At 34.8% G+C, this 24,503-nt stretch overlaps 11 protein-coding genes across 11 annotated transcripts; 9 read left to right on the top strand and 2 right to left on the bottom strand.

Moving 5' to 3' along the window:
- Positions 1 to 319: 319 nt before the first annotated feature.
- On the top strand, positions 320 to 1,699 carry SPE1 (ornithine decarboxylase SPE1; the record flags this gene model as incomplete). Its single annotated transcript, XM_003673165.1, has 1 exon — positions 320 to 1,699. One exon carries the CDS (start codon positions 320 to 322, stop codon positions 1,697 to 1,699), a length of 1,380 nt encoding a protein of 459 aa, XP_003673213.1.
- A 392-nt stretch (positions 1,700 to 2,091) lies between these two features.
- Positions 2,092 to 2,994, top strand: LOT5 (Lot5p; the record flags this gene model as incomplete). The annotated part of the gene is made up of 1 exon (XM_003673164.1): positions 2,092 to 2,994. One exon carries the CDS (start codon positions 2,092 to 2,094, stop codon positions 2,992 to 2,994), a length of 903 nt encoding a protein of 300 aa, XP_003673212.1.
- A 493-nt stretch (positions 2,995 to 3,487) lies between these two features.
- Positions 3,488 to 4,777, top strand: PRS1 (ribose phosphate diphosphokinase subunit PRS1; the record flags this gene model as incomplete). Its single annotated transcript, XM_003673163.1, has 1 exon — positions 3,488 to 4,777. The coding sequence occupies one exon, from the start codon at positions 3,488 to 3,490 to the stop codon at positions 4,775 to 4,777; it is 1,290 nt and encodes a 429-aa protein (XP_003673211.1).
- A 364-nt stretch (positions 4,778 to 5,141) lies between these two features.
- Positions 5,142 to 8,279, bottom strand: VAM6 (Vam6p; the record flags this gene model as incomplete). The annotated part of the gene is made up of 1 exon (XM_003673162.1): positions 5,142 to 8,279. One exon carries the CDS (start codon positions 8,277 to 8,279, stop codon positions 5,142 to 5,144), a length of 3,138 nt encoding a protein of 1,045 aa, XP_003673210.1.
- A 1,213-nt stretch (positions 8,280 to 9,492) lies between these two features.
- Positions 9,493 to 9,675, top strand: COX9 (cytochrome c oxidase subunit VIIa; the record flags this gene model as incomplete). Its single annotated transcript, XM_003673161.1, has 1 exon — positions 9,493 to 9,675. One exon carries the CDS (start codon positions 9,493 to 9,495, stop codon positions 9,673 to 9,675), a length of 183 nt encoding a protein of 60 aa, XP_003673209.1.
- A 260-nt stretch (positions 9,676 to 9,935) lies between these two features.
- NCAS0A02590 (uncharacterized protein) lies at positions 9,936 to 10,550 on the top strand (the record flags this gene model as incomplete). Its single annotated transcript, XM_003673160.1, has 1 exon — positions 9,936 to 10,550. The coding sequence occupies one exon, from the start codon at positions 9,936 to 9,938 to the stop codon at positions 10,548 to 10,550; it is 615 nt and encodes a 204-aa protein (XP_003673208.1).
- Positions 10,551 to 11,668: 1,118 nt separating this feature from the next.
- On the top strand, positions 11,669 to 12,256 carry YET3 (Yet3p; the record flags this gene model as incomplete). Its single annotated transcript, XM_003673159.1, has 1 exon — positions 11,669 to 12,256. The coding sequence occupies one exon, from the start codon at positions 11,669 to 11,671 to the stop codon at positions 12,254 to 12,256; it is 588 nt and encodes a 195-aa protein (XP_003673207.1).
- Positions 12,257 to 12,848: 592 nt separating this feature from the next.
- NCAS0A02570 (uncharacterized protein) lies at positions 12,849 to 14,729 on the top strand (the record flags this gene model as incomplete). The annotated part of the gene is made up of 1 exon (XM_003673158.1): positions 12,849 to 14,729. One exon carries the CDS (start codon positions 12,849 to 12,851, stop codon positions 14,727 to 14,729), a length of 1,881 nt encoding a protein of 626 aa, XP_003673206.1.
- A 241-nt stretch (positions 14,730 to 14,970) lies between these two features.
- AHK1 (Ahk1p) lies at positions 14,971 to 17,796 on the bottom strand (the record flags this gene model as incomplete). Its single annotated transcript, XM_003673157.1, has 1 exon — positions 14,971 to 17,796. One exon carries the CDS (start codon positions 17,794 to 17,796, stop codon positions 14,971 to 14,973), a length of 2,826 nt encoding a protein of 941 aa, XP_003673205.1.
- Positions 17,797 to 18,390: 594 nt separating this feature from the next.
- On the top strand, positions 18,391 to 20,529 carry BRE1 (E3 ubiquitin-protein ligase BRE1; the record flags this gene model as incomplete). Its single annotated transcript, XM_003673156.1, has 1 exon — positions 18,391 to 20,529. One exon carries the CDS (start codon positions 18,391 to 18,393, stop codon positions 20,527 to 20,529), a length of 2,139 nt encoding a protein of 712 aa, XP_003673204.1.
- A 914-nt stretch (positions 20,530 to 21,443) lies between these two features.
- NCAS0A02540 (MFS transporter) lies at positions 21,444 to 23,063 on the top strand (the record flags this gene model as incomplete). The annotated part of the gene is made up of 1 exon (XM_003673155.1): positions 21,444 to 23,063. One exon carries the CDS (start codon positions 21,444 to 21,446, stop codon positions 23,061 to 23,063), a length of 1,620 nt encoding a protein of 539 aa, XP_003673203.1.
- Positions 23,064 to 24,503: the final 1,440 nt, after the last annotated feature.

Here is a 24,503-nt window from a genome sequence, read left to right as displayed (position 1 = left end):
CTGGGTATTGGATGGATGGATCCATTCTCGTTGACTAATCCAATCAACTTGTTTCAAAAAACGTTCGTAACCCATCTCTGAGTTCTGAATACATCTCACCTCAATTCGTTGTTACACTGCAAACACTTCGTTCAACACTGCTCTGTTTGCCATATATCAACTAACCAAACACATCGCCAATTAGCTCACCCTCTCCTAAAAATAAATCTTTGGAGAAAATAAACATTAAAGATCATTTTCTGTGTTTCAACATACTAGAAAGAAAGAAGAAGGAAGCACCCCATAGCTTTCATCCAACTGTCAATACCCTCATTTGAACATGTCCAACGTTAAAGTAGAAATCCATCAAACTTTGCAAAACTCAACAACCACTCTAGTGGAAATGACAAACTCATTTGCTACCACCACAGAGGAGGACAAATTCTTAGCCCAATATATGGCTCAATTGAAGGCAGACCCCAAAATCGCCGAACTACCACATGATCAAGCACACCCACAAATTTCTAAAGCTCTACAAGAAAGAGTCCGTTCCGTTAACGAGGACACTTGCGACCCCGGTGAGGAGAATTCCTTCTTCGTTTGTGACTTGAATGAAATTCGCAACTTGCACAAGAATTGGCAAAAGGAGCTGCCCAGAATCCAACCTTATTACGCGGTCAAATGTAACCCAAATCCATTGATCCTAAGATTGTTGGCTGATATGGGTGTTAATTTTGATTGTGCTTCCAAGTTGGAAATTGAAACCATTTTGAAATTGGGAGTGTCTCCAGAAAGAATCATTTATGCTAATCCTTGTAAGGTTTCATCTTTTATTAGATTCGCTGCTAAGCAAGAGGTGAAGAAATCCACTTTTGATAACGTGGAGGAATTATACAAGATTAAAAAATTTCATCCTGAATCTGAATTGTTCTTAAGAATTGCCACCGATGATTCCACTGCTCAATGTAGGTTGTCTACTAAATATGGCTGTGATTTGGAGAATGTGGATGAATTGTTAGCTAAAGTTAAAGAATTGGATTTGAACTTGGTCGGTGTCTCCTTCCATGTTGGATCAGGTGCATCCGATTTTAGCAGCTTATATAAGGCAGTAAAGGACGCTAAATTTGTCTTTAACAAAGTTGTGGATGAATACCAGTTGCCAAAATTGAAAATCTTGGATGTTGGTGGGGGGTTCCAATTTGAAACATTTGCTGAATCCAGTGCAGTGCTAAGAATGGCATTGGATGAATTTTTTCCTGAAGGATGTGGAGTGGATTTAATTGCTGAACCAGGTAGATATTTCGTTGCAACTGCCTTCACTCTAGCAGCTCATGTTATCGCCAAGAGAACGGTCAACAATAATAAGGAAGAATGTATGCTCTACATTAACGATGGTGTCTACGGAAATATGAATTGTATTCTGTTCGATCACCAAGAACCAAACCCAAGAGTCCTATACCATGATAACAAATTTCATTATGAAGATTTCCACTCATCCAGTCCCAAGCCAGAGTGTCCATACAAGGTGTCTATGTGGGGGCCAACTTGTGATGGATTAGACTGTATTACCAAGGAATACTATTTGAAGTACGATTTAGTAGTGGGAGATTGGTTATACTTCCCAAACTTGGGTGCGTACACTTCATCTGCCGCCACTCCATTCAACGGATTTGATCAAACTGCTGATATCATTTACATTAATAAGGAAGAACCTCTTTGACTTGTGCCAAAATATTAAAAAACAATAAAAAGGCATATATGGAAATGAAACAATGGCTGAAAGAAGCCGTGATTAATTTCTCAAACACTCATACGATATATAATCGTATCCGTTAGGGTACCCAATTATATACTCTGTCTATACATTCCCACTTCTTCAACCATTATTATGTACATTATATTAAAAGTATAATCCCACATTAATATCATTAATTAATATCTTCATTATATAATGCACAGCTTCAACTTGCGCCTTTACGTACTTAACGTCGTCGGCAATATAAAGGATAAACATTTTTCACTCTGATGAAAAAAAGCAGCTATAAATCAAATAGTCATTAAGGTTCAAAAACCATCAAAGACAACAATTATACACATTCACATCTTCAAGTGATGAAGGAAAAGCAACATTGCCAAATTGCAGTAACGAAACCCACCATTGAAAATGTCATACCTTACCAACAATACAAGAAAACACAACCACGAGTCCTAGGAGATACTGACTTACTGTACGCCAACAATGGTCATCATATGATTCTATTCGGTGGGGGCAGGAACTTATTCCTATTCCTACTTGATGATGTTGAAAATACACAAAGATTGGAAGACGTGGAATTGTTCATCCTGAATAGTTGCATTGTCATCTGGTTCGGTGTATTAGGTCATGGTCTAGAGATCCCATACAGTAGCGTCCTATATCACGCATCCAGAACACATATTCATGAAAGAGATGGCCATAAGTTGGAAATTTTGCTAACTTTAGAAAGAGATGAAATCTTAGATCAATTTTTCCCTGAAAAGCTGAATCACATGAATGGTCCATCTGATGATTCGTATCTTCCCATTGACGATTTTACCATGAAAAGTGTAGAATTAGTTCTGCAACCCAAATATTCCACATATGATAGATACTATAATGCAGAGATCGAAACGTTATTTACATTTGAAAATTTTGGCATTAACAGAGGAGATGAAATGGTGACGAACTGTAACGAAGCATTGTCAATGGGGTTAGAAATTCAAGGATACGATTCAGATGGGGATGATATTAATAACAACGAAAGTCGAAGAGAATCATTCTCTAGTACAGACTCACACGCTGTTTTTACGGGTCTAAGTAATATTTTGAAAAACTACGGTACTTTTGCCAACAATGGTCATGCTGATGATTTAGATAATGATGCAGTGATGGACCAAGTGGTCTCTAACAATAATCCTGAAGCTGGAATGTCAATGGAATTTCATGCCAATCATAATGTATCTGGCCGAAAAACCACTAGAGACGAAATGCATTAAAATATACCAGGAAATTTAAACGAAAAACAAAGAAACTATCAATAGTCACTAAAATGCTGTCCTATAATGACGTTGAAACAAGAAATGGGACTATTCACAGTCTAATAATGGGCTCCAGCGTTCTTAATCGACGATTTACTGTCACCTAAATGTAACCAGGGTAACCGCAAATTTCCGCGATGACTTGAAAAAAAAATTTTTTTTTTCGAGAAACGAATAAATATTTATACCGAATTTCCCAGCTTTTCATGCAAATTAAGACCCATATTTAAATTGCCTTATTGAAACCGCTATCTAATCTACATATTATCTTGTTATATTTATTATTTCAGTAGTTAACCACTTCATCATCCAACACTTACCCCCCTCTCAAAGGTACACGATTTCCTACGGAAACTCAAACGCAAAGATCTAAATTTTCTAAGCGTTTATTGGCTACATCAGACCATCCCATCCCTATAATTAGAAGAACAGAAAAAAACCACAATAAATCATGCGTAAGTGTAAAGTCTTCGTTGGTAATTCTCACCCTGAATTAGGGAAGTTAGTCTGTGAAAGATTAGGTATTGAGGAAGCTCCATGTACATTGAAAAAATTTGCCAATGGTGAAACATCTGTTCAAATTGGTGTTTCTGTCCGTGACGAAGACGTTTATGTCATTCAATCTGGCTCTCCTACCATCAATGACCATATTATGGAATTACTGATTCTGGTTTCGGCTTGTAGAGGTGGTTCTGCAAGAAAAATCACTGCAGTGATCCCACAATTCCCATATTCTAAACAATGTAAGATGAAGAAGCATAGAGGTGCTATCACAGCCAGAATGTTGGCTAATTTATTAGTCATGGCAGGTGCTGATCATGTTGTATCTATGGATTTGCATGCTTCTCAAATGCAAGGGTTCTTCACAAAACCTGTGGATAATTTATATGGTGGTCCAAGTTTAGCTAAGTGGATTAGAGAAAACGTGGAAGATTATGAAGATGCCGTTGTCGTTTCAAAGAACCCAGGTGGTACTAAGAGAGTCACTGCCTTGGCTGACTCTTTGAAGATTAACTTCGCTATGATTCATACTGATCGTCGTCGTGCTAAGGATCTATACTCTCAAAATAGAGACTTGAAACAATTGAGACTAAGAAAACAATCTATGTTGAGGAAAAATAAACCTATTGTTAGACAAGGTGATGATCCAGATGAAGAGGAAAACATAATTTTAACAAACGGTATCCAAACGGCAAGAATTCGTAATGGTCATGTCATTGGTGATGACGAAGAAGATGAGGAAGCTAGAGATGAAAGTGCCTTGGAGTCAGATAACGACGATGCCCCATCAGTTAGTGCTAGTGATTCCTATGCTCTTGGTGGTACCTATGATGCTATCGATTCTGAAGATGAAGAAGAAGTTGAAGAATTACAGAAGGAACAACTAATTACCTTAGTCGGTAATGTTCGTGATCGTTCTGCCATCATTCTTGACGATATGATTGATAGACCTGGTTCTTTTATCAGTGCAGCTGAGCATTTGGTCCAAAATTGTGGTGCTAAGAAGGTATATGTTGTGGCTACTCATGGTATATTTACAGGTGATTGTTTTGAAGAGTTAGAAAAGTGCCAATATATCGATAAGATCGTGGTTACAAATACTTATCCAATCACACAAGAACACTTAGCTTCACCAAAATTAGTCGTCATTGATGTCTCGCCTATATTTGCTGAATGTATTCGTCGTGATCACTACGGTGAAAGCATTTCTGTCTTATTTGACTCATTAGCATCCCTCTAAAAATAATTTGAGGTTCTCTTTATAATCACTGTACCTTAGTTTCGTATTTACTTATTTGCGTTATTTATTCTGTCTTATTATTATAAATATAAATGGAAGGAATGAGATTAAAGCGGCTGACTGCAGACAATACCAATATATCTCTCTTGGTATGGTTTCAAAACTGCCAACACTAGATGTGATTTTGTTAACTATTGGGCAAGGTGAAGTTCGAAAAGTCATGAAGTTTTTTCTTTTAAAAACTGAAAAGGTGAATAATGCTGAATGTCGTATCCGTTCAATACTTTTAGTAAAATCCCTATATATTTGAATTTTAATGGTAGACTATCGCCTTTTGGTTCGCTATAAACAATCTCTTCTTCTGTCAATTTCTAGGTCCTGAACTGCTCCTTTTCATTTTAATCCGGGATTCCAGAGCTTTTCCACAGTTTGAATGAACATACATCGATCTTCCCCCATTGTTAAACCAAAGAATCTCATCTGTCATATATGCTGAAAAGGTTTTCTTACAAATACTGCAGGTATAATTTTCATCTAAGGTCATATAATCTGATAACTTTTGCCACATTTTATAATTATTATCAACCACTTCGACTTGCAAAAGACTTTTGGTTATTCTAACTTCATCTTTTTTAATCGAGAGGTCTCTAATAGTTTGTAACAATGATGGTCCTAAATCCTTTAAGCAGAATGAATTAGGTAATATCTTAAAAACCTCAATTAGGCCAATTCTTGTACTATTCTCTTGTAAGAATTGAATTAAATGAAACTTACCCTTTTCAGTACCAGATTGTTTTACCAGCTTACCTAATAAGACCATTAAAACATTGGCTCCAATAGCTGGATCTCGTGCAAAAACACGAGAACAGTACTCCGACGCTAATTTATAATCAGAGAGATCCCCATACAAAATTTCAATAGAATCTTCATGCTGTTGAAGCCTTTCTAATGGATACGTTTTCAAGAATTTAATGAAATTAAGCTGGTTTCTCATATGAGCATCCATTTTCTCAACATTATTTTCAATGGATGAAATATGGTCATCTAATAGGCTTAAAATAGTGGATGGTTCGTAAGAAAATGTAGTTTCCAAAATTGCCTTGAGTTTGGATTTCATAGATGAGATTTTCAAATTGTCCAGGTATTCATTTATTAAAATGGCGTACAGGTCAGTATCATCACATCCAAATACACCAATAACAAATTCCAAATATTGGATAGAAATTGCCTCATCCTGTGATTTAATATATTCATAAATTTTAACATGGTTCCTTTTTACACAGTTTTCAGAATCGTTGCAAAAAATTGAAAGAAGGATACCTTCCTTTGAGTCAGGGTATTGGTTAATCAACCAGTCAGTATAAGAAAATATTATTTTCAAGTCTTTATTAGAAAGCTTCTTTAAGTAAACAACCATTAAAAGTTTGACATTTTCTTTAATATCCGGGACTGATGCTGATACACTGGTGTCATTTATAAGAGTGCTCAAAAACTTCAAAGAATTTTCATGCTCTCCACGCATATATGAAAAATCCAAAAGTTCTTGGTATAGCCTACGGCTCTTAAGTTCTTTAAATACCGTGTTATAGTCACAACTATTAGCAACACGAATGAAAGGTCCAACCATCAAGGGAGAGTAGAAAAGGTAGACATTAAAGAGAACTGTATCCAACAACGTTAACATTCCATCAATATCTATACTTCCGTGATCATCTACCAGAAAGGCCTCCAAATTTTGCTTTATGGTTCTCCCATGACTTTTCCATAATAAAGTTTCAGAATTTTCACTTTTGATTTGTAAGTTTTTTATATGTCTTCGTATATCGATCAGATAGGGTAAACACCACTTTCTTACCATGTCCGCCGGTATGGAGTATTCAGTTGATGGATTTTTTTCTAAGAAACATGTATGCTTTTGGCCTGTTATATCATTTACTAATTTGGCAATTTTGATTGGGAAGGTCTTCAATATGACTAGTTGCGGAGGTGCCCAAAACTCTGTAAATATATCAAATATTACCTTTATGATATAATTTTGTAAAAATTCGTCACGGGGATCAGGAAATCCCTTTTCAAAATGAAACAGTATAGTCATATACTTTTGAAATCTATCAAAGACGGCTAAACACCACATGACCTTTAAGTCTCGTAATTTCATGGCACAAATATCTAATGATTCTTCTGGATTATCTGATGAACATAATCCAATAGCATCGGGTGAGTCCAAGAAAAATTCATAGAATAAAACTTTTCTCCATAAATCGTGGAAATCATTATTTTCGGTATCACATATTGAACTCGAGTCCTGAGAAATACCAATAGTATCATTAGCATCATCAACTTGGAAATGGTATATTTGAATTTGGTCATCCCTTGTCCAAACGATGAAATGAGTTGAGGACACTCTTTCAACACATACGATGCCTTCTTTAATATCAGTTTCCAAAAAGGTGAAACCATAATTAAAATCTATAAATCTTAATGTTTGAGAATTATACGCCAGAATGATGTTATTAGAAAAATAGCGTAAGTTTGAGAATTGCATATTCCAATTAAAGAAATGTTGATCTGTTGCCAGTACCAAATGTGATGGTTTCGAACCTTCATTTAATTTAACTTGAAATAAATTTTTAGTCTTACCATCAATAAGCATTAAGGAATCATTTACATTGGTGGTTGAAAATAAGTATCGAACTGAATCTAGGGATTCATCACGAGTTGAAACTCTTCGCTTCCAAAATGAAGACATGCTTGACTTCTTGGAGATGACCCCTGTTGAATAAATGGAAGTGTTACCATCATTATCATTACTTCGATTACTATATGTCAACTGATCCAAGACATTTTCGTATTTGATAGTTTTTGCCTTTAATTCATCAAGTGCAGATATCAAATCTTTGGGATTCTTTCTCTTGACGATCTTATCTATTCTTATTATCATGGGATTTGTAAGATATGACCATTGATAAATGCCCTGAGTTGTTGTCAAGATAATTTTTGATTGGTATAATTCGACAGATGTGATTTTTTCCCTTGATTTTGGCAAGGATACTTCTATCATTTTTTTATAATGTCTGTCTTCCCAGATTAAAAGACGTATCTTTGAATCATCACCAATGGTGTACAATAACAATGTTTGTGATCCAGAGTGGGTGGTATTAGATTCAAAGATCCAACATCGCCTTATTCCTCTCTTATCATATATTTGATCATAATGATGCAAGTTGGTGCTATTTAAAAGGACCAGGGTATTCTTACATTGAGCGAAGATGGTTGACAGGTCATCTGAATAATACAGTTCTTGAATATTATAATCATTAGGCTGTGAAGTTTTCAATAGATTTGGATATACTTGAAACAGTTTAAATCTTGAATTCTCATTTGAATAAACCTCGACACTTCCATCTTTCTTGGCGATAACCAATTTCTGAGCTTGCGCAATGGGGAGCAAAGCTGAAATCCCATCACTCTTGAAGGAGTCCACGTGTCTTGCTTTCAACATGGAATGATTAGATCCGTGTATGCATATTGTATATAGTTCAGATCGATATATTCAGTGCATTCTAATTAATTGACGGCGTTTTGATTAAACAACCCGGATGTTACCCGGGGTGGAAATCGAGGCTATATTTAAAGAGAAGAAGAGATTACTATGGTTAGGGAAAAGACATAATTGGGTATTGTTGACTTATTGCTTAAAAACTGTGACACTTGTTATGCATTGTTTTCAATGTATAGTGCTGTTTGGTCGTGAAATTTTTTTGGTGAGATTAAAATTTATTCAAACTTATTCGAACGCCTTTCTATTTTATGGATGTGCTAGAACTTGGAAAAGAGTTGAAAGCTACCAATCGTTTAAAATTTTATAAAGATATTTTACTGTTGAACTATATTCCCTAAACACAAGAATAAATAAAAATAGTTTCTATGATCTGCCTCCTAGAAAGTACTGCTTCTTTTCGCTGAAGTCTTTACAAACAAGGGGAACACCAGTAATTTAATCCAATGGGCTGGAACTACGCAAACAAATGTACCGACTACAAGATGTGGCATCCATCCATTCATCCATTCATCTATTTATTTATCTATTTTAACGTCAAGAGATTCTGTTTGAAATTTTAAAGGGAGCTTACATAAGCGGAACAAAAGTCCGAGTCAAACGTCACGTGACTATTGAATTAACGTTATAGCAACAGAGATAGATAGATAGATAGATAGAGTTGGTAGAAAGATTGGATACAAGAATTGCAAGGTACACAACGATTTCCCAGAAAACCAGAAGAGATATTACTTGAGTTTATTTGCTGAACCCACAGGGAAGGGATGTCTAGGGGTCTTCTTAACCCAGAATCACACAAATACTTCGAAGAACAGCCCCATTCCAACAGTCCTGATTCCCTCAGTCCATTATACTATACCAGCGAACTCAGCATTTTATTTCTTCTCGACGATTAATGCTGATTCCATATGTTTTGGGTCACCCGGTGTGGCCCTGCTCACTCTGCGCTGTGATTGGCCAATCTGATTTTGCCCCGAAATTTCTGGGCTCCTCGGCGTTAACGTTTATTTAGTCAATTCTGTGCTATAATACATTATCTTATTCTCTATTGTATTACAAGATTAACATTTCATTCCACGTCCACCCTAAGCCTGTGTGTACTTTTTATTACAACTGGCCATCCAACAACAAACACAATCAACTCACTCAGTCAACAATGTCTGCTATAGCTCCAATCACAGGTACTTTGAAGAAAAGAATATTTACAGATATAACAATAGGTTTCGCTCTGGGGGGTGCCATGGCTTCTTATTGGTGGTGGGGGTTCCATAATGGTGTCATCAACAAAAGAGAGGACTATTATGCCAAGTTAGCTCAATTGAAGAACTCGGAGGAATGAGTCCGGGGCAACATGATATCTCCCGGCTTTTCCACTTCCCTTCCCTTATCTATTTATTTATTTATACGTAACTTTGGAATCCATACATATATATTCATTTTAAAAAAGGAATAAAACTACTATACCCTTTTATATTTACATTACTTTGCTGCTATTCTTTAACGATTCCCTGAACAAAAGTGAACGACAAAAATTAACGTGAACATTTCGTCGATCGCTCATCCACCAACAGTATCTTTTTCCAGAAAAAATCAACCAAGATGAGCTTCTCCAGATACCTACCACATCATGTTCACACACCTTTAACACGATATCAAGACCCTATGAAGATTCTAGTCGAAGGAAGAGAAACTTTTCTAACCAAGCAACTCCTAAGGAGAAATCAGAGATCCGACTTACAACGATTACAACGCATAAGAACCAATCTTAGTTGGACCAAGTTTTCCCTCTTCATTCCAAACGAATCCGCATTTATCAAATGTTTGTATCCGCAAAAGACATCTTCTATAATGCTAGATGATCATGTTTCGATAACTACTTCAAACGTCTATAAGATTGGATTAAACTTCTTGAATTTTAAACGATTGGAATTTGATTCCAAACTGAAAAAAGACTTTATTGATTCGTTTTCTAACTTGAAATCCACTTCCAATGATAAATTGTTGAAATTCATATTGAAAAAATATAGATTGGTAGGAATAGCAAGGTTAAACATGCCGAATGATAGAATCCCTGAAAGAATTAGGTTAAAACTGGATCAAGCAGCAATGATAACAATAATAGGATATCTTTCGTTAGTTAATAATGGAAAAGGTTTGGATCAGTGGGTTAAATCACAAGTTTTCAAACCGTTTACACAGCATAAGTTTTTATGACCTTTGTTTGCACTGATTATTGTTTGGACAACATGCTGAAAGCGGCTTTAGCATCTTTTTTGAACAGTCACACATGCTTCTGTTGCGTCTTCCCAAAAGCTACAACACACATCATTGGATCGTTCCATTTTATATTGTTGAAAGAAGTGACGACAAACAAATTCCTTTGATTACTTCACCTTTCAATAACAATTAAAACTGTTATAAGGACAGTTAATAAGGAACCACGGACATATTCTTGTGAATAATACTACTATTACTTGTACAACCAAAATGCATACACGATCCTCATCTCAAAGGACTCATATAGTCTTCAAATATAACTAAACATTCTGATTTTAATAGATTAATAGCATAATATAATTGAATAGTTACATTTACATCTTTTGGTTTTGTTATAGTTAGGGTAGGATGAATTTATGGGCAATATTATCTCTAAAAGAATTGAATTTGAAGCTACGTTCAGTTGGCCCAGTGTACTTTTTTATATGATCCTTAAACCGATTAACCAGAAAAAACCCAGAAACCAAAAGGTTTTGGTAGAACCAGTAGGTAAGCTAGAAATGAGTTCGCAGTAACAATTTACTCAACGTATTACGTGGAAAAAAGACACCGGAGTGATTCGATGGTTAGTTGACGAAAATTTACCAAAGTTAGATATCTTTAGAAAGACAAAAGTAATTTCCACAGGTTTAAGGGACTTCTTTCGAAAATTGTATTTTGAAATGGAGTTACTCTCCATTTCTGGCAAAGCTTGGGTGAATTAAATCCTTCAGAAAAGTTTGGAAAATCTTTACAGAGCCGTTTTCATTTATTCACTCAATGTGTTTGTGCTTAACTCAACACAAAATAAAGGAAACTTTGGGGAATAAGACAAGGCCCTATATTACAAACTCATCCATGAATAATGCTGAATAATGCTGAATAAACCAAAGCTGGTATTGTTGTATGTTAAGAAATTTCGGCAGAGCAGACATTACCCAGAACTATCACCTATTATTTCATAATTTTTTTTTGACACAGGGAATTTAAAAGACATCCCTTTTTCTATGTAATGAAGCCTTCACATCAAGGAAGTCAACGACGTAACCATAAACAGCAGTTGCAATAAAGAAAAGATGTCATTGTATTATACCCTAGTGTTTGGAATTCTGGTCGCAGAGATCATTGTATTCTCCATATTAGCATTACCAATCCCATCCAAATTCCGTAAACCATTAACACTTCTATTACTAAGACCATTCAAGATCCCGACGGTCCAAGTCGCCATAAAATGTATACTTGGATTTATCTTATTATTGTTTTTGGATTCGATTAATAAAGTTTACAATATCAATCAAGAATTAACTGAGGCAGGTCGTGCCACGGGCGGTGGCGCTGGTGGATTGGGGCAAGAGCGTATTGAAGTGTTATCAAGGAAATTTTTTGCCCAACGTAACATGTATTTGACAGGTATTACGTTATTCCTAACCTTCATTGTTACTAGAACATTCAGTTTGGTGAACGAACTGTTAGATTTGAAGGAAACCTATCATACCACTGAAAACAAGTTAGGAAAGGGTAAATTGAGTAAATCAGAGCAAGAAAAGAAGGATAAGGCAAATGCGGAATTGAAAGTCAAATTGACCAAACAAATTGAGGAGACCGATAAGGAGATTGAAAGACTAACTGAGAAAGCTACTCTTTTACAAAAAGAGATGGAATAAATAGTATGTATTGCTTAAATATTATAACTTTTTGTTTACATTCACCGTGTGACATGATATAAGGTTACCCTTCCACAATGAACCCTAATAGGGCTTGATAGGCATCGCCTAAGGGTTGGAAACAACAACGGAAATGGTTGGTGATGGTATTCCATAATTTATTCATCCCATTTATGTCAATTCCATTATTCAACGTTGAATAGCATCCCAACCAAATAAGTTTATTCTAGTGCCCTGTTTGCACGGAGGTATAATTAGCGTCGAAGACAAACATAGCTTTTTACTGTTATTAGCTGACAGATATATCGTGAGCTTTAAAGGGTATATTTCCCATTAATTTATATCTTACCACCACTTAATAACTGAAATAGTGGCGCCCAACGACGCCTAATTAGACTCATTACCCACTAATTCTCGAAAGATTTAGTAGCAACACAACTTTTACCCACATAATTCAATTATAGAATCACCAGCTTTCGGTATCAACACTTTTGCTTATTTAATTATCCGGACGGACATTATTAAAGGCTATCTATTGTAAACCAAACGAAACAGAAAGGTCATTTACCAAAGATTCATCAACATACTCATAATGAATCAAGGTGGCATGACTATGTCAGATAATACTGCTGCTATGAGTAGTACCTCGCCCGGGATACTCATGGGTGACGTCACATCGTCTCGCTCAAGGTCAAATTCAAATACCAACAATAATACATCAAATGCAAACTTTCAAAATGATACTCATTTGGATCCACTATCGATACCAACCAATCCAACATCATCGTCATCTCTTGCAACAAACCAAGATATGGCTCGTTTAAGAAGAGAATCTATTGCACACTCTCAAGGTGTTGGTGGTGTCTCTTGGGGGTCACTCACTGTGGGTTCTTGGTTAAGAGATGAAGTCATGTTTCATGCTACTTTGAAGAATTCAAAATCAAGAAATAATAGTCTTATTTATCCTTACATGACAAGTAACAAGAAAAGACCTTCCATTACGGTGAATAACGTTAATTATTTCGCCTCATTTGGCCCTACCGCTACTTCCCCGCCAGTTTCTCATAGTGCATATTTGCCAAATTTGGAGCAACAATACTGTAAAGATTATTCATGTTGTGGGTTGTCTTTACCCAGTCTACACGACCTTTTGAAACATTATGAAGAAACCCATATTGATAACAGTTTGCCATCTTCCGTCATGATTAATCATAACACCCACTCAATATCGAAACCTTCAACTAATACCAATATTTTACATCAAAATTTACATAACACAATCTCGAATTCCCAATTGAAGAAGAATTCTACCGCTTCATCCTCACACCAAAATTCTAATAACCAAACTCATATAATACAACAGACCTTAGATCAAAGCAAACACATAACTTCATCGTTGGCTTCAAACCAACATGTGCCGATGAATCAACCATCTTTTTCGCAAAAAGGGAAGAAGAAATCGGTTAATTATTCTGGGTCCACAATAGCAGCATCACAACCTTCAAATATACAAGCAAGTAATGCTTCAAGTATGATATCTCAAACCCCTCAATTACATTTGAATGATAATTTGATTGATACCGTACCCACCAATGACGTGTTTTTACAAACAACATCAAATAACGGTAACGTAAATTCTCAAGTGTCAAGAAATCAAACATCATCGAAAACTTCACCACAACATACTTTCAATAATTACTCATTTAATATTTCAAAGGACAACAAGACTAATATGAACCGGAATGATTCAATTGATTTGGCATTCATGGATAATAACCTATTAACCAGTGATACTTCATTCCCACCACCATTCATGAATACTTTAACGCCAGGAATGAATTTAAATATTAATATGAATAATACTGTAACATCCAATAACAATAATGCTAATATGGCATCATCACCACATACGGTAATAATGGGCCCTCCATCACATCACCATCAACCTCACAATATATTATCCAGTATTCAAGGTAATCATCCTAACCAAACTTCAACTCTGATACCAGAATTATCCATGCATGGCGATAATTTGACCATGAATTCACAAATTCATTCAAAGGCATTCCAAAATAACAATGGCCGCTCGCCTAATGGTAGTAATGTCAATAACAACAACAATGTTCATAACTCAACGGCGAATAGACCCAACGGTTATATTGATGATCCTGCAAGAAGATTATACGTAATGGATCATGAAGAACATAAACCGTTTAAATGTCCCGTTATTGGATGTGAAAAGACTTACAAGAATCAAAATGGGTTAAAATATCATAAGATTCACGGCCACCAAAATCAAAAATTACAAGAAAATCCTGATGGTACATTCACCATCTTAGACCCAGATTCTAACGAACCATTTTTTGACAATGCTGGTAATGCTAAGGACAAACCTTATCGTTGTGAAGTTTGTGGTAAACGTTATAAAAATTTGAATGGGTTAAAATATCATAGAGGCCATTCAACACATTAAGCAACGAGACCAAGTTGTTTCATCCATTGTACTTTTTTTATTTGACAATATTGTATCTTTCTTTCTATAGATGATTGATTATATATATACTTCTTTTTATTACCCCCTTTTTCCTTTATCTTCTATTTTCCTCTACTTATCTGTGTTACTATAATTATTTTTCTCAATGTTTTGAAATTAAGGTTTATTATTCTTTTGTTTATAAATTTATAGTCATTATATATTGAGATGCACAAGGGAGTTACATATTGGCAAAAGGTTTCCCGATATCGAAGTCTAGGAAGGAAGAGTTGTCATTAATCACATCCATGAACTCATAATATTCATCCAAAGTCAAGTTCCAAATGTTGATCAACTTTAATAGTTTGTTAAATTTGGTTTCTAATTCCATCAATTTATTACGTCTCACAACATCGTCCTTAATCGAGATATGAGAAAATTCATCACTTAAGTCATTAACACCATTATCATGAGGTGAAGCTACTTCCTTTGACCCCCCTAAGATATCCAAATTCGGTTCAGGGATAGTTAATTTGGCTTTTTCAGTTTCTTCTTGTAAATCTTCCTCTATCTTTGTATTCTCAAATGAATCAAAGTTAGACTCAAGTGGATTTGGTAAAGGTTTCTCATATTGATTCAAGTATTCTAATCTTTTACTCAACGACTTACCGTTATTCTTCCGTGGCCTTACTCCCCATTTATCATTAAATGACTCTAATGACGGTTTTGAGGAGTAATTATGAAAGATGAAATCGGCCGATCTGAAAACATTACAAATTTGGACAGAGGAATTATAATAATATTCATATTCAGGTGGAGCCATCGTAAGTCCTAACTGGATATTCGATTGACTGCCAGTAGTATTGGTTCCTGTAAATTTAGCAAACCATGAGTTTAATGTGTTTCTTAAATTTTGTGGCTCTTCCTGTGAAGTTAATGATGAACTCGGAGAAGTGGAATTAGAGTTAGAATTAGAATTTGATGAAGTATTTGGAACAATGGGATTAGAAGCTATAACTTGTGAATTTCCATCAAATACATCATAAGGGTACTTACCCTTCAACAAAATAAGAGATGGATTTAGATTCGAAAGCTGAACCATATTGGGAAAGTTCAAGGCCTTTGGAATTAATTTTTTCTTCATTATTTTATTTGGACCCTGATAATTCCTGCCTGAAAGAATGAATTCATTATTTAATGGTTTGTTCCTCCTGACAACTAATTTTTTATTGCCAAAAAAAATTAAATCGTTTTGTTTGCTTTCATTGGCATCTGCTATAGTGGAGGGCACGTAATCATATTGCTCAAATACAGTTTGGATTTGTTTTAGTTCTTGGAAATACCCTTTTAATTTTATTCTAACAATATTTTTTGTTTGGTAATCATTTGAAGTGGAGAGAATCTTATAAACTAAAAGTTTACAAAAAAATATTTTTAATATTGGAAAACTTGACTCGATTAAGATCTTTTCAAATACCAATTCTTTGTTCATGATAATCAATTCGATAGAGTATTGGTTCTGTATTTGTTTAGGTAAGTATGACCAAATATTAAACAAACATATGGTGGCAACTAACTGGGAGTTCATATGTAATGTTTGTAGCATACCGATAATCCCTCTTAACCAAGAATCCCAATTAAGAAAATTATTTAAATTTTGTGAACAAAACTGGAATATGATAAATTGGAAAAGTTTATTGTAAACAATATTTGCTACATTATAGTCATGAGCAGGTATCTTTTGAATGTATTTTAAACCAAATGAGTCTTGGATTCTTAATAAAGAAGATACATTCGTATCAACGGAGATGTAATGCGCAAGAGAACTTAAACATTCCCATATTTTAATAGATTTGAAATTGGTAAAGATGAAATCGTTTAATCGATCTGTATTTAACCCATCAATAATTGGACTAGGCATTGAATCATTCATGTTTTCCGTGGAAGATAATGAAGATGGGGCATCTGAGCCTTTAAATTTTTGATTCTTAATGTACTTGACAAATCTACCTATATCCACTTTCAAAAACGTAGAGCTAGTATAGTTCAATAACATTAATGCTCCTGGAATAAGACGCAAATTTTGTTTGAGATTCGTCATGTTATTCTTAGTATGAGATAGGTACTTCAATACAATATACCAAAAATGCCAATAGAATGCCATAAAGATGTTGTCATTCTTCATGTAGGAGATTATTATTTGAAAGAACGTAACATCTTTATTTCGTTTACCGCCCAGTTGTTTAATGTCTATTAATTTTTCTTTATAATCTTCATTAGAATCTCTCTTCACTAATTTAAATGATCTTTCCTTCCAAGGAAACAAAGAATGGCCATTCTCGTATATTGTATGAGATGAAATGGATAACAATAATTGGGTATCGAAATGGAATTCGTCAGAAAGATAAAAAAAGGCGTATGCATTCAATTTTCCCAAAAAGCCTCTTAGTAAAGAATTGTATTTATTCAGAAATTCTATTAGTTCTGATCCGTTGTCATTATAATCGTTATCATTATCATCATGCTGTGTTTTGTTTTCGTTTGTCAATTTTCGTACTTGTTTGGTGTTAGATACCAATCTATTGGTAACATAACGTGCTGTCATTAGAATGTGATGAGAGTAAATTTCAATTTCCCTAAATGGATGTATTGGTAAAATCATTAAGATGGCCATTATTCGACTGATACATTCTAGCATGACTCCAACAAACCTAATGTCCAACAAATATATACTTAATTCATCATTCAAATGATTTAAAAGAGCAATCCACCATTGAATCAATAAGTCTCTGCTTTTAGTGGGGAAGACATATTTGAAGCTCTTCTGTTGGGTCCTTAAATGGGATAGAAGGTTCGACCTTAAGAAATCACAAATGTAGGCTGTATCAGCATCTTCATTTCCCTGTAAATTATCTATTAGGGAGACAAATATATTCAAGTCTTGGAAAAGTCGGTTCTCATCAATTATCGCCGTAAGGTTGGGTCGTCCTTCCCCTATGTCTCTTTGTTCTTCCATTTGCGGAAACACAGTCTCCTGTGGAGGTGTGACCTCCTTGATATTTGTCATTGGTATTTTATATGTTTTGTGAATATGAGAATAAATTGTTGCAAAGGTTGTCAAATGTTTCAAATAGCGGCAATATCGAGAATTCTATTAAACTGCTTGTTAAGCCAATTACCCTATAGTTCTTCTTCTCCCTCCAACAACAACAAAGATGGCAATAAAGTGTAACAAATGGGGTTTACACTACTGAGGAGGGTATAGGGGTACTTTTATGCTTTGTGGAATGTCACTGACCTGAACTCATTTATGCCAATATTCTGGCTGTTTGAAATTTGATCTCATGTCGCGAAAAGTGCTGCCATTGTTCCTCATCAAAGCATAGACGAGAGAGGAGCAGAGCAGCAATGAAGCAAACACTCCTGATGCATGAAGTATGGTTAGCCATACACTGAACAGCAAATTCCATTTTTGAGCAGAGGTAAATTGTGCCCATTCTAGCTTAGATGGGTTGCATATCGTCATTTATCGCTGTATTGCTCACCGGGTAACCACTTCTGTTTTTTTTCATCAACATGGAAGATGAAAATGAAAACAGACAAGAGAACCAACCACTCACACAAATATCTGCAGATCTAAGAAAAGGATAACTAGGTCAAAATGTCGGTAGAACCCCCTCAGAAGAAGATAAAGCTAGAACTAAGCGATCCGGCTGAACCTCTAACTCAGAATGACGTGATTTCGTTTCAAAAGGAAGCGCTGTTTAGATGCTTACATCAACATCGAGTAAATTTCCAATCTTTGAAAGTTCAATATGATGCCTGTGAGAAGGACCATTTAGAACTTGTTTCAGTAATTTCAAGTGCTATGGGTTGTATGTTTTCGATTGTCAAATTAATGGAGGCCAGTGATTTGTATTCGGAAGAGGACAAGAAACTGTGTAAGGAAATGTTGATTGACGAAGATGATATTAACGTTTTCGTTAAATATAAGACTCAGTTTATCAACTTAATTTCTAAAGCAGTTTCTGGTAATAACGGATCTACATCAAACGCCGATTTAGGTGTTAATGTGGAAAGATTGTTGAATAAACTATCTGAAATGGAGGCCAGCAAAACTGAGTTATTCTTGAAGAATAAAACTTTGCAAAGCGAACTAACATCGCTAAAGAAATATTATGAGATATTAATCAAGAAATATGATAGGGAGGATTCAGCTACAGTAAGCAGGGTCTTTAACAAGGATACATTAAAATTGGAAGAAGAAAAGGAAAATTCGGACTCAAATGAATTTTTAAATGACAACAGGAAAGATAAAATAAAGGTTCAAGAGGATGAGCCATCGACCAATGCCTTAAAGAAAGACGATTCCGCTGTTGATCTAAAAAATGAAAAGGAAAGCCCACTAGAATCAAACCAGGAGGAGGAAGATAAAGAGAAGCAAAATCTAAAATATGAATTAAAAATATCAGATTTAGAAGCACAAATTCAGAAGCTACAAAGTACAATAACTGAATTGGAAAAGTTTAAAAATGCTAACGAAGAAAAACTGCTGAACTTAAACGCACAACTCTCAAATATTACATCAAACAATACCATTCCAGAAAATGGAAATGTAGAAGATCGAGATACTCTATTAAATAAGATCCAATACTTAACTCAAGAGAATCGAGAATTAGCAGAAACAAATGAAGCATTTTTAAACAAGTTTCAGAAACTATCAAGCGAACAGGAAATATTCAACAACAAGGTGAAAAGCCAATTTAAAGAAACACATGAAAACCTATTGAAAAATAATCAAATATTAGAAAAGGATTTAGTAAGGATAAGAACGGCTCGTGATGATTTATTGAGTAAGATTGCCATCCTAGAAAAGGAAACGACAAAATCCAAAATGATAAAGGATCTACAAACTGCAAATGAGATTCTAACAGAACAGTGGAACAGAGTTGAAGAAAGATCGAAAAGTATCACTACTGCTACTTCATCAGAATCATTGCTAAAAGAAATACAAGATATGGAAAAGGGATTCAAAGAGCTATCAAGTTTAGTGAATAAAAAATATTCTGAGTATCTTAACCATGAGTCTGTCATATCAAAACTATCGGTTGAAAAAACTAAAGCTGACCAGAAATATTTTGCCGCTATGAGATCTAAGGATTCAATACTTATTGAAAACAAAAATTTACTGAAAAAATTCAACAAGACTAACGAATTAATACTTCAATACAAAGACACTGAAAAGTTATTATTGCAAAAACTTGAAAACATTAATACACAGTTAATTTTCTCCCAAAATAACGAAAAAAGACTGATAAGTTCGAATAAATCTACTTCATCCAAGATAATCAATTTGAATTCCGAATTAAATAATGTGAAGAAGTCCAACTATCGTCTACAGGAGGAAAAATTACAACAAACGAACGAGGCAACAAAGGTGAATTCTATATTGAATAATTTGGAAATTGAGAAGAAGAATCTACAAATAGAAAACTCCAATCTGGAAAAGAAATTTAATAAATTAAAGGAATCTATTTTCAATAAGAATAAAGACTCAAAATTACAAAATAACTACACAGGTATGGAATCAAACGAGTCACTGGTTGAGGAATTAGAAAACTTTCGCACTTTAGTGTATTGTTCTCTATGCTCCAAGAATTGGAAAAATATGGCGATCAAAACATGTGGTCACGTATTCTGTGAAGAGTGTTGTAAGGAGAGATTGGCGGCAAGAATGAGAAAATGCCCAACTTGTAATAATCCATTTAGTGCCAATGATCTGTTACTAGTTCATTTATAATAGCTGTGACCCTTAACATCCGCTAAGGAATTTATATAGAACATACAAAAAGCATCGAATTGTTAAATATATCTCTACAACAAGAGTTTGAAATATAGCAATGTAATCTTAATATATTATTTTAACTTCTATTTCTTCTTTAATTAAGGCTACTTTTTTATCCTTAATGTTGATTTTCTTCCCCTGTTCCACCTCCTCCAAAAATCTAGAAAGACAAGCTATATGTTATGAAATAACTCAATCGTCTACCAACTTCTAAGATACCCTTTTCCTAATCTACGCAATAGCAAGGAAGTTCTCATAATCAGGAACAATTACGACAAAACCTGGATGTAGAAATCTCAATCTCAATGGTTTACACAGGTATCAGCAAAACTCATTTACATGTCAATCATTGGAACTTTTCCTTCTCCAACTATGTAATTGTGGAGGCCGTACCTCATTACTTAGATATGTCTTGGCGTTGAGTAATGTACCTCGTATTTGGGAAAGCAAGAGGCAGTTGAAGGTATACTAATCGCAATTCCTCCCGTCAACAAATTGCACCCGAATTATTACCTTTCTGGTATGATTTTAATAAATGTTACATCGGCCTTTCGTAAACAAATTGAAAGTTTTTCTATTGTGCGGGATTCCTTTGTTTGTTGACGTTTCTCCTTGACAACGACTTTTCGAAATTCCTCGAGACGCGTAACAACCACAGAAACTGCCGCAGCAACAGGAAAAAAGAAAGTTACGCGTCGCGTCAAAGTCGTCGTTGTCCTTGGCGACCAGTGTTTCCATGGTAACACGAGAATCTAAAACAATACGTATATAAGGTCGGCAGTTTCCTGCCATTAATCTTTTCCTCAAAACCTTTGTTCTCTTATTATTTTATCTTCTCTCCTCCAAAGAATTATAGCTTACTCGCAAAAATGTCACTACCAAGTATTTTACAAACAGATTCGGATAACTTCTCAAGTTCAACAGTTTCCTTCCCGAATGAAGACAAAAACATTTCACATAACGAAAAGGAAGTATATTCCAACTCCACGGATTCAGTACTTGACGATGATAGTCCATGGCAAAATCCAAATTATTTTTCCTCTAAATATAAAGAATATTTTTTCATATTTACATGTATGGTAGCAAATCTACTTAATCAAGCGGGTCAAACACAGGTTCTCTCAACAATGAATGTTATTTCAGAGTCTTTCCATTCTGATTCTGGTAAGCAAACGTGGTTAATGGCCTCGTTTCCTCTGGTTTCTGGTTCATTTATTTTGATCAGTGGTAGAATTGGTGATATTTATGGTCTTAAAAAGACGATGATCGGTGGTTACATTTTTATGATCATTTGGAGTTTACTCTGTGGATTTGCTGACTTTACACATAACGACACCTTTTTTATTGTCTGTAGGGCATTTCAAGGGTTAGGCATTTCGTTCATTTTACCAAATGTAATGGGTTTGATTGGGAACATCTATAAAGTAGGGACTTTACGTAAAAACATTGTTATTAGTATGATTGGTTTAACCGCTCCAACCGGGGCTTGTATGGGTGCACTGTGGGGTGGGTTGATTGTTACAGAGAATGCCAAGCAATGGCCATGGATATTTTATGCTTATGCCTTAACTGGTCTCGTTAATCTAATAATGGCTCTTTATTCTGTCCCTAATTGTATTCCAACTAACGTTCACAATTTTGCTATGGATTGGATTGGATCCATTATTGGGGTTGTTGGTTTGATTCTTTTTAATTTTGTTTGGAACCAAGGTCCAGTTGCAGGTTGGGATAAAGCTTACATCATTGTATTATTGATTATATCAGTGTTATTTCTAGTGGCTTTTGTTGTTTACGAATTGAAATATCCTATCTCTCCACTACTACCTGTAGAAGTCACCAAAAATGGTCAGATCCTAACAATTTTGTCTATTTTATTCCTGGGATGGGGGGCGTTTGGTATTTGGACCTTTTATTATTTTGCTTTCCAATTAAACCTAAGAGATTATTCTCCAGTCTGGGTTGGTGGTACATATTTCATGTTTATTATTTGGGGTACTATTGCAGCACTAATAGTTGCATTTACAATAAAAAAAGTAGGTCCTGCCATTCTTTTGTTTTTCTCTGCCTTGGGTTTTACAATGGGTTCTTTAATGTTAAGTGTAACGCCTATTCATCAAATGTATTGGCGAATGAATTTAGGAATGCAAATCATCTTATGTTTTGGAATGGATTTATCATTCCCTGCTTCATCCATTATTCTGAGTGATCATTTACCCATGCAATACCAAGGAATGGCTGGTTCCTTAGTTAACACAGTGATTAATTATGCCACATCATTATGTTTAGGCATGGGAACCACAGTTGAACGTCAAATAAATAAAAGCGGAGAAGATTTATTGAAAGGCTATCGTTCCGCACTTTACCTTGCAGTTGGTTTGGGCGGTTTGGGTTCCTGTATCGCATTTATTAATCTCTGCTACACTTTGTGGATGAAGAGAAGAGATCGTTTAGCTGACCTAAAAAGTGTAAGTACCGACGATTCTGTATAGTTTAATAAAAATGTTATGTCATCATAGTAGTAAATGAGAATACTCACAAAGCATTAATAATTCTTATTGTCCTTTTGATATATATGTATACATGTATACGTTTACTTTCAGTCTAATAAAATCGCTTATTTATTCACCACCTTAAAATTGATATCCTATTATCCAAGTGCGACCCATAAAAATGATCCAAATAAAAGTATTGACAATTTATTTTAAGTCAAAGTCTTAAAATGCTCAAACTCCGCCGAAGATGGTGTTAAGCTCAATATCTACGGTACCTGTGAGAATAAATTAAAATTATACCAATGAAATAGTAGCCTTACCTATTTTAAATTGACCATTGGCAAAAAATGCTTGTAGCAATCCAATGATATATCCACTTGTCTACCGACCGAAATTCAGAAACTGCTTCCGCGGTCATGAGTTTCAATCCTCATGAATTCGTAGAAGAGAAGAAGCACCATTATGATATTTACTCTCTTTTTCAATTCAATATTGAAGATCAAAATCTTATAGTTTTTATTTTTGCACTCATAATATTGAGGAAGACATTTCACTCTTCTGTCAGTATGATTCGTGTTTCTTCGGAGTTCGCAGATGATCTTGTCAAGATCGACCCTAAAGCCAAAACTTGGTCAAAAGACACAACGATAAGAAAGAGTAGCAAACTTCATCCTTAATTTAGTTTCAGGTTTTATTAGTAATAAGTTTTCTTTAGTACCGATTTCAAAAACTATTTGGCTCGAAGATCGAATGGAGACATAATAACGTTAACTACTTCCCTTGTTAAAATGTTCCTACATATTAAATATCTCCAATTGGAAGAGGTGCTAAGTGTGCGTGTCAAAGCCCTAACTTGGTAGAATTTTTAGTTCCAAGTTTTTTTCGTCAACTTCGCGAGTATAAAAGGAACCGCGAAATGAATAAAAGATGAATACGTTGTAATTGAATATTCATTCTTAAAATTATATTTGCCAAATCAATCACCTATCTAGGCAACTGTTGTAAAAAAAGCCAGAAAAGTTTGATGAGATCATCGAACGGGGACAAAAGAACATGACCCTATTAGAAAAAAAATAGTAGAATACATTAATAAAATAATGATGAAGTTTAATCACATCACTGACCTGTTTAGAACAGAAGTGGCCCGCAAGGCTGCTTTTAAGATTATTCATCGGTCTACTACTCTGAAATGGCTACATCGTTCTGATGTGTTGTTTTTTTGTAGGACGCCACTTTTATGAATATCTTTTAATGTAATGAGTGGTCGGTACCTTTTTTGTCATAGTTACACTGATATGTTTTATTAATTATTCTATTCCATTCTTGATTGTAAGCTATGTAGAGTATATTATTTACTAATTTTCTTTAGGAGCGCCATAATAGATGAACGCCTCTCTAATTTCCAATTCTATTTGAATGTCTTGAACTTAAGGAAGA

The sequence above is a fragment of the Naumovozyma castellii genome, chromosome 1 (genome assembly GCF_000237345.1).
Source record: "Naumovozyma castellii chromosome 1, complete genome".
Classification (NCBI taxonomy): domain Eukaryota; kingdom Fungi; phylum Ascomycota; class Saccharomycetes; order Saccharomycetales; family Saccharomycetaceae; genus Naumovozyma; species Naumovozyma castellii.
This window is presented reverse-complemented; position numbering and strand designations above follow the sequence as displayed.